Source organism: Selaginella moellendorffii, unplaced genomic scaffold (genome assembly GCF_000143415.4).
Source record: "Selaginella moellendorffii unplaced genomic scaffold, v1.0 SELMOscaffold_2, whole genome shotgun sequence".
In the NCBI taxonomy this organism is placed as follows: Eukaryota; Viridiplantae; Streptophyta; class Lycopodiopsida; order Selaginellales; family Selaginellaceae; genus Selaginella; species Selaginella moellendorffii.
Genome location: NW_003314263.1, coordinates 2,453,874 through 2,463,014, shown reverse-complemented (window position 1 = coordinate 2,463,014; position 9,141 = coordinate 2,453,874). Strand labels below are relative to the sequence as shown.

General features: G+C 47.3%; 2 protein-coding genes and 2 long non-coding RNA genes across 4 annotated transcripts; 1 reads left to right on the top strand and 3 right to left on the bottom strand.

The window, feature by feature from the left end:
* Positions 1 to 225: 225 nt before the first annotated feature.
* LOC112351555 (probable disease resistance protein At1g61300) lies at positions 226 to 4,743 on the top strand. The gene is made up of 3 exons (XM_024689633.1): positions 226 to 671; positions 772 to 1,029; positions 1,091 to 4,743. The coding sequence occupies exons 1-3, from the start codon at positions 394 to 396 to the stop codon at positions 3,906 to 3,908; spliced, it is 3,354 nt and encodes a 1,117-aa protein (XP_024545401.1). The 5' UTR covers positions 226 to 393; the 3' UTR covers positions 3,909 to 4,743.
* Positions 4,744 to 4,803: 60 nt separating this feature from the next.
* Positions 4,804 to 6,102, bottom strand: LOC112341112. The gene is made up of 5 exons (XM_024660633.1): positions 6,004 to 6,102; positions 5,558 to 5,723; positions 5,228 to 5,433; positions 5,031 to 5,176; positions 4,804 to 4,973 (listed from the first exon to the last, which is right to left on the bottom strand). Exons 1-5 carry the CDS (start codon positions 6,100 to 6,102, stop codon positions 4,934 to 4,936), a joined length of 657 nt encoding a protein of 218 aa, XP_024516401.1. The 3' UTR covers positions 4,804 to 4,933.
* A 1,348-nt stretch (positions 6,103 to 7,450) lies between these two features.
* Positions 7,451 to 7,769, bottom strand: LOC9662228. Its single transcript, XR_002994178.1, has 3 exons — positions 7,714 to 7,769; positions 7,558 to 7,651; positions 7,451 to 7,505 (listed from the first exon to the last, which is right to left on the bottom strand). It is a non-coding gene; the product is annotated as an uncharacterized LOC9662228 (long non-coding RNA).
* Positions 7,770 to 8,472: 703 nt separating this feature from the next.
* LOC112351578 lies at positions 8,473 to 8,849 on the bottom strand. Its single transcript, XR_002994177.1, has 3 exons — positions 8,780 to 8,849; positions 8,621 to 8,726; positions 8,473 to 8,569 (listed from the first exon to the last, which is right to left on the bottom strand). It is a non-coding gene; the product is annotated as an uncharacterized LOC112351578 (long non-coding RNA).
* Between the last annotated feature and the right edge of the window lie 292 nt (positions 8,850 to 9,141).

Genomic DNA, 9,141 nt, shown 5'->3' with positions numbered 1-9,141 from the left:
GATATGGAGCACCCATCGCCAGGATCGCATTGACTGGGCGATTGCGGATAGAATCTAAGATCTTTCAAGACGTCGGTGACAAGATCGCCCGGATCCCATCAAAGATAGGCAGAGGAGCCCTCTATTTCCGTACGCCTGGATCAACGCCGTACAAGAGAAAAGACGACGTGTCGCATCTTTAAGATGCCCGTTTTAGGCCAAAGACTTTACGTGCTCCACGTTTGTCTGTTTGTACAAATAGAGGTGTTTCTCAAGCGATGTAGCGATCGTTGCGGTGCTCACTGTGAATCTCTTAGAGTGAGTGAGTCACAGCTGTGAAAAAAGTCCGATCTACAAGGTCAAGAGTTAATATTGCGCTTCTTTCTGGGAACCTTTACTTGTAGGTTTACAGGCATGGAGGTTGTGGGCTCCTTGGCAGGCGCCTTGTGTGGCTTGGCTCTGGGCCCTGCTAAGAAGATATGGGACTGCAATGCCAACATTGACACGCTGGAGAACAAGGCGCACCACATCCAGGCCAAGATCAACGCTTTCAGCGATCACAAGCAGCAGAATTCTGGCTTCACGTTCTCTGAAGCGGCCGAGGAATGCTTGGAGCGTGTCAGGGAATGGAACACCAAGGCACAAGCACTCTTGGGATCACGCGACAACAGGATCTGGAGCCCCATAAAGCGGTCGGTACAGTAGCATTTTATCTTTTGTGTGTGTGTGTGTGTGTGTGTGTGTGTGTTTAGAAATAGCAGGCAGCTGGTTGAACTTCTCCACTTCCTATAGGTACAAGCGGAGTGACGAGATCGCGAAGTCCTTAAGTGCCTATGACGATCTCCTGTCGCAGATCCAAGGTCACGAGCATGAGCTGAATGTCCACGTTGAGGAGCTAAAGAAGAGGGCATCCAGAATCCAGGCCACGCTTGACAAGTTTAATGCTCCCAAGCACAGGAATCCAGACTTCCGCTACTCTGGTGAGGCTGAGGCGTGGCTGACTGAACTGACTGAATGGACTAAGAAGGCGCAAGCGCTGCTTGGATCACAGTAAGGCTTATTCGAATTCATGTTTGAAGCAATGGAGCTAAAAGATGGATCTGTCGCGCAGGGAGAAGCGATCTGGCGCGATTTCGGAGCTGGTACGCACTTGCGAGGACGATCTCCTCCCGCAGATTGAAAGGTACGAGCGAGAAGAGTTGAGAGTGATACAGCCGAGCACCAGCTTTTCCGTACGGAGTTGTCCACAAGACAGAGGTCTCGTAAACTATGTACGGCGTGGTGGTCCCGAGCCCAGCGACATGTTTGGCCGCCATGGGGAGCAGCTGGATGAGGTGGTGAATGCCCTCCTGGATCCACAAGCCCCGGGGAAATGGTTTGGACTCCTGGGAATGGGAGGGTGTGGCAAGACCACCCTTGCAAGCTTCGTGCACAATGACGAGAGGGTCCGGCAGCATTTCCATGACAACATTGTGTGGATCACTGTCAAGAAAGATGCATCGGAGGACGATCTCAGGGCCCAGCTCCTCAACACTCTTGAATGGGGCGGCATGAAAGAGAGGGCCCAAAATGCAGGCACCCTTGAGCATGTGCAGCACTTGGCACAAAATGTTGCTCGTGGAATTTGTGTCTTGCTGATACTGGATGATGTGTGGGACATGAGCTGGGCCAAGGGACTGGATTTTATAGCAGGGCCGTCCTCTTACAGCCGGGTGCTGGTAACAACCAGAAAGGAAGGCATTTTGAGCATGCTGGGTGCAAAGGCATTTCCTGTGCATGAGCTATCAGAGGCCGAGAGCAAAAAGATGTTTTGGAAGTTTGCCTTTTATGATTCACTACCTAGTGATCCGGACATTGTGAAAGTTGCCGAGAGAATAGCTAGCAAATGTGAGGGGCTCCCTTTAGCTCTTGAAGTGATTGGCAGTGCCATGGCTGTCTACAGGAATGAGGGGCCACAGGTGTGGAAAGAACGCTATCAGAAGATGCATTTGTTGAATGACGGGGACATTGAGAAGCGGATGTTCCAGCGCTTGAAGTTTAGCTATGACGAGCTGGGACGCTTTAATAAGGATGAAAAGCTGCAAGAGTGCTTTCTCTATGTGGCTGCGTTTCCAGAAGATCGGCGAATCGAGTTTGATGATCTGAGAAAATGTTGGATAGCGGTTGGGTCAGAACTCTCGCCTCTGCAGATTGTTAGTGAACTGGAACGAAGATGCCTAGTGAAGACAACTAGTATACTTCGGGAAAAGTATGTAACTGTGCACGATATGGTACGCAAGCTGTGCATAAGAATCTTGAAAGGGAAGTACCCACCCCAGGAAGAGCACGAGAAGGGATGTCTGTTTGGCTATGATTGTCCACCTGGGATTTCTCCAACATTTTCTAAAGTTTCATTCATTCAAAAGAATGTTACAAGGAGCCTTTTGTCTGACATTCATGTGCGAGATGTCTTGCTTCTCGATGGATGTCATTCTAGAGTGGATGTCAGTCTTATTATAGATCACATCCAAAATGTCAAGGTATTGAGCTTGTATAGAAATTGGGTCCGTTTTATTCCAGAGAGCATATCCAAGCTGAGAAACCTTCAAGTGCTTGACCTTCGAGATTCAGGTGTGCCTCAATTGCCAGATGGGCTCTTCAGCTTGACATCACTGAAGGTTTTGAAATACAATGACATCACAAAATTCAACTTTGCATTACTGCCCCAATTATTCAACTTGGAAGAGCTGGACCTTCATTCCTATAAGGAGTTAGCTGTGGATTTGAGTGGCCTACACAAGCTAAGACATTTAAAGGTAAACCTCCACAATGCAACAATAAAAATACCTCAAAGCCTTGGTGCACTAGAGGACATTGAGACACTGGAGTTGCGGGCAAAGAGCATGGACTTTGCCGATTTCACCGGCCTGTGGCAACTTGTCAATCTAAGACGATGTAACATTACGGTGGAATCGACTATTAAACTTGACTGGAAGCGAATGTTTAAGAATTCGAAACAGCTTGAGGACTTTACCATTGACAGGGTACAAGACGGTGAAAACAATGCCGATAGCCTCGAATGGCCACAGCTACAATTTTTAAGGATCACAAACAATGAGACAATGAAAGACCTGTCTTGGCTAAAGGGCTTTCAACGGCTACGAGAACTTCACCTAGACTACAGTGGTATCCAGTTCTTCAGTCTGGATGGATCGTTCCCATGCCTTGAACGTGTGGAGCTTCTTTCCAATGAGTTAGCTGTGGATCTGAGTGGAATTTCAAGCCTACACAAGCTAAGACATTTAGACCTACACCTCCACGATGCAACAATAAAAATACCGCACAGCCTTGGTGCACTAGAGGACATTGAGACACTGGTGTTGTGTGCAAAGAGCATGGACTTTGGTGATTTCACCGGCCCGTGGCAACTTGTCAATCTAAGACTATGTGACATTAGCGTGCAATCGACTATCAAACTTGACTTGAAGCGAATGTTTAAGAATTCCAAACAGCTTCAGCACTTTTCGATTGACGGGGTACAAGACGGTGAAAACAATGGGACAATGAAAGACCTGTCTTGGCTAAAGGGCTTTCAACGGCTACAAGTACTTCACATAGACTGCAGTGGCATCCAGTTCTTCAGTCTGGATGGATTGTTCCCATGCCTTGAAGTTCTGGGCCTTCAAAATCTACACATTGCACAGTCCGAGTTCAAGGACGATTTGGCAGCAAGTCTTCCAAACCTGAAGAGGTTAAGATTCTATCTGGCTCCTGATAATACATGGGAGCATTTGCCTCTCTTTGTGACACAACTCCCCAAAGACCTTGATGAACTGAGAGTAGAAGGTTACATGAGGAGACTCTTGATGCCAACCGAAAGATCACAGCTGAAGGTGAAACAGGTCGAATTATTCGCGAGGGAGGCTATTATTAAGCAGCTCCCCCAATGATTTCTTTGAGCCAACAGACCAGATGACTGCTCTAACAAAAGTAACCTTGGATAGGAACGAAAATATTCCATCATCCATTGCATCCCTTCCAGGATTGGAGGAACTTGTGCTCTTTGGTCATGATGATGTAGTGTGGCCCCAATTGAGTTCAGACAATCACGGCCTTGGCTTATTTCCAAGGCTCGAATCCCTATGGTGCCCAAAAGGTACGAAAGTTCCACCTTGGCTTGTGGAACGGCCGGATCTCCACATCGACACTTTCAAACCTTGCTCCTTCAGTGGACATCGATTGGGTTCTTGAAGATCTGCGCAAATGCTACACTATTTTGCATCACAAGCAGGACATCAAAAAACGAAAACAGAGATTTCACAGCGTCAGCAGCGTTTGGAGAAGAAACAGTTTCTTTTTTTCTTACAAATCGTATTCTCGGGATATTACTTTACTCTCGTGGTTTTGGTGTACAGAGTAAATGGTAAAATATGGAAAACATAGGAATATTAAGAATATGCACTTTTCGAGATCAATGTAGCGATCTCTCTCGATCCTGATTGCTTTGGTTTGTGGAAGCCATCCACATCGCCACATTCCCCATACTTTTGGATAATGAAATTGGCGGCTGAATAAGACAATGAAAGGGTTGCACAGCTTCGAAGTTGCATCGCTGCCAAGGATTGGAAACTCTTGTGATGCAGTGTCAATCACAGCCTTTGCTTATTTGCAACCCAGACTTGTGGAATCGAGAAAAACTAGGCATGTTGTGACACATTCTCGTCAACTAGCAATCCATTAGAAACGAAGAAAATTTAATAATACACAAACACAACAATTTGCGCACTACTAGTAGTAACTAGATACAAGATCGAAGAAGAAAAATTATTTCGTAGCAAAAAAAAAAAAACGTATTTGAGAAGTTAAAAAATCCAAGGCCAACGAGCGAAAGGAGAGAGTGACAAGAAAAAGAAAGAAAAAAACCATATAAATTGAAAGCGAAAACACTTATCGATAGAGGGACAGTAGTAGTAGATCAATTGTTATTTGTAATGTCGATCGTCTCTGGAAGATAGCTGCCAGAAGTTAAATGTGAGATTGAAACATCACAAGAAGAAACAAGCAAAACTTACAAGTGTTCCTTGGGTTCGCTCCTCAAGGCATTCTTGGCAATGCATTGAAACGCAGCCTCCACGTTGTAGTCTTCCTTGGCAGACGCCTCAAAGTATGGAATGTTTCCCTTGGAAGCACACCAGACCTTGGCTTTCTCCTCGGAAACCTAAACACACAAGCTTTAAAGTGAGGCGAGAGATGAAACAAAAGAGCTCACCACTCTACTGTTCCCTCCATCGACATCGACCTTGTTGCCAAGAACAATGAAAGGAAAGTTTTCTCCGAGGATGGCTAAAAATTCGGATAAGAAACTATGGGTACCATGAGTCACGTTGAGTCGTACGCCTCCTGTACGTTTAACATGGCATCTGACTCGAGGATAGTTGCCATTTGAACAAGCAGCTCGATCTTGTTCTGTTCTTCCTGATCAACGGAGAGGCAAACATCGATGTCACTGTTACAAACTCCAAAAGCATTAACACACGATCCGCAAAGAAAGAGCCGTGTTCCCGGGAGCTCTCTCTCGAAAAGGGACTCAAGCTTCGACTTCCTTCTCCGGACCTCCCCTTCTTCGGTTCGTCGTAGAGGCAGAAAAGCTCGTCGTAGAGGCAGAAAAGCTCACGAGTGAAATTCTGCAGATCCAGTCGGTAAAGAAGATCACGTCTGTGCATGGGAATGACGTGTCTGGACTCCCTGAAACGGTTCTCCTTCGGCTGCAACCAGAGATACAAACACATGGAAATAAAGAAAGAAAAAAAGCAAGCACAAACCTTGTAAAACTGTGGAGCTTTACCCTGACGACGGTGACCGTCAATTTGTAGCTCCTCGAGATCTAGAGAGGTCGTCACGCCTTCTCCTTCCAAAGCATCTAGATTATGGAGCCTCTGTTTGGACTCCTCAAAAGCCGCACCAACGGAAGAGTTCTGCGTACTTCCCGATGGCAAGCCTGGACGTTCAAGTTGAGATGCCAAGTTGAGATGCCAAAGACCGTGCCTTTGGAACCTTGTAGTCCGGTTTTTTCTCCGCTGGAAATGCTGCCTTTGAGTCAGCCTCTAAAGTCATCGCCTCCGGGCTCAAATTCGGCCTCTCCATTTACGTATCTCCCACGATAGTCCTGTAGTCTTCCGGATGCTGAGTTTGTCCTCGGCTTATCATTTGTCTTAGAGTCGTTATAGTCGAAGTCGTTTAAAGGTGGTGCGAGGCGGCAGGCTCCGATCCCCTTCGCTTCAAAAGTGCGAAACCAGCAGCTCCACCTCCATCGACTTCCCGGGACATATCGTTCACTTCAACGCCAAAGCTCCGGGCTGACGTCTTGCGTTCGCTTTCTCCGCCAAACAAAGTGTGGCTTGACGACGGAAGAGCAGGCCACAAACGTCCAAGGAGGTCATTCGGAGGAGAAACGACATGGGCCGTGAACAGCAGATGGACTTCCTTTCTTTGATGGCTCTCCAGAATCCCCACTGTCCTGTGTAGCATCCACCTTTGTGGAGGCTGTGGGCTTCACACGACCAGGACCACCCTGTAACAATTGAAGGAGCTCGGAACCATTGCCGTGGAATTGTTGCTTGTCATCCTTCGCAGGTGTAACCGATCTCCTCGGCTGCTCTGGGGCGCGTTTGGAGTCCGAGGTCTCTGCTGCGCTGGGTCCAAGCACCGGAGACTCGAAGTGAAGGGCAGGACGAGCTTTAAGCTCCCCAGAGGAATGCGGCGGATGAACCACATTATCAGCAGGCTGGAAAGTCGGAGCATTTGGAAAAGGATACGGCACTGGCGGATGGAACGGTCTCTCGACTGGAAGAGGAGCAAACGAGCGTAGAAATCAGTGGTCCGACGGAGTCAAGAATGGATCCGAAGGGAAAAGTGGGTCTTGGTGCTGCTGGAAGTGAGGTGACCACCCACCAAATCTTATTGCTGGGACGTAGAGTGGTCGTGCAGGACCTTCTCCTCCTCCTCCAGGTCCTCCAGAAGGAGCAAAGCTGTGGCAGGGACGGTGAGCTGCGACTGCTGGGTCCTGTAGCTGCTACTGCTCCTCAGCTGCTCGTCACCCCCACCGCTCTTGAGAAAATGGAGTAGCAAATCGCCGCTGGGAGACGACACATCCACGCCCAGTTCATCCTCGGCCTGAGTAGTGGCAGTCAAGGCGGAAAAACTATCCGAAGAATATACGCGCCGATGCTAGAAGCATATTCCCCTCTTTAACTATATAAGTTAAAAAAATGCTAAGGACTCCAGTTTTTCTCATCTAAATAGCATTTTGAGCTCCTCGATTCACTTTGTCTGTGAGAGCCCCCGCGATCAATCGCTGCTTCCTCGCTTGGACCTGTTGCATACCGAGTCCTGCTCTAGAGACATGAGAAACGTCAAAGAGAGTTTCAAGTGGCGCTTACTTTGACGATGATCGTCTGACCGATGCTCGATCGTCCACATTCTCGACTCGGAGAGATGGCTAAAAAAGAAAACTATAGCGCGTACCATGAGAAAAGCATGAGCATGACCTGTCCACAAAATAGAGTGGTTTCTTGGAGGTAAGCAACACAAAAAGCTTACGGCCACGGCTGGAATATTGCTGAAGTTTTTGAGCACTTGTTCTCGCTGACGCTGCGATAGTGTTCCGTCCAAGCGGACGAAACAGAAGTTCTTCCTGGCAGTGCATTGTTAGAAACACAAACAAAGAGAAAGCACCAAAAGGAAAGACGCTCGTACCTTTTCAATGGTATCTCTAACAAGTCGAGAAACGCTGTCCACTGACTAAAAACAACTCTTTTCGACCCGGCCTCACTTAACGTCTGGAGGTGGTGCAGCAGAGCCTCGACTTTGGACGACTCCTTCCACTGCTCCTCGACATTTATTCGAAACCGATTACTTCTTGGTACAGTTATGAGTTCCTATTTCGTACAGGAACGCCTGCATGATAGCTATGGATATGGAAAAGAGCTCGAGAAAAAAAAAATGTTACCTCGCATATTGGACAGGGACCTCCGGCGCTAGTACACCAGCTATTAAATAGGCACTCACGGCACATTCGATGTAAGAACTGCGTCCTCTGGCATCTCCGAACAAATTGGGCACTCAGCACTTGCTCCTTTACGAATACCTCTTTGACATACGCCGTCGAAGGCACCTGGGAGGAATTCTTGTCCAAGAAACGTCTAGCCAGCTTTTTCAACGAAGAACTTGCCTTGTTCAACAAACTGATCGAATTTTACCTGATCACAAAAGCAAAAACGTGTTCAGAAAAAAGAGAAAATAAAAGAAAGAGAAGTTCTTCATGCCTTAGATCTGTGGTAAAGGGCATCATAAAAGTCACGTTCAGGCTCAGATAGTTTGCATTCAATAACTTCACATTGAGCCGGTTGGAGAACAAGAATTGGTCTGTGAATCCAACTTGTGAGTGAATACAAGACAAGGCACGGTGCAAAGAAAAAAAATGCTTACCGTCCTTCTTTATAAGTTGAATCTTTTGTTCTTCGAAGCATTAACGGCTTCAACATAGCTTGCAGAAGCTTCAATCCGCGCTCATCCCCCTCCTCGTAAGGCTTCTGACTTGTTGATATAAACTCTGCAAGCACATCATATACGTAACGTCTCTGGTAAACACAGAAAACTCTACCTCAAATGGAGAACTACGCTGCTCATAAGAGAAAGAGCCTCTGGTGCCATTTTGCACTTCCCAAAGGTATCAAACACTTGGCCCAGTCGGCTGGAAGCCGTCCTATCTGTGAGCAAATGGTTAGAATTAAAACGAAGAAACAAGTCAAGTGAAACGTACCTCTCCTGAAGCTTTTGTCAAGAACCTTACAATGTCGGAGCTCGCTTTCGGCCGAACCTTCTTGTGCTCAAAGAATTTCTTCTTACTTTCGACTTCAGGCTTGGGAAAATTGAAGGACACGAACTCGCCAACACGAATCCGGCATCCCCTGGACGTCGAGTACCCGGCAACTTCAGTCTCTTGGAGAAGCCACCACCTCTCTGCATGTAAAACAACCAGCTTCCATCTTCACCAAGCCATCTACTTTCGTAGGATCACATCCAGCTGCGATCGAAACCGAAGCTTCAGCTTTCACGGAACCACAACCAGCTTCCATCTTAACGGGATTACCGTGGGTCAAGGCACTACCTCTGATTGAAAGT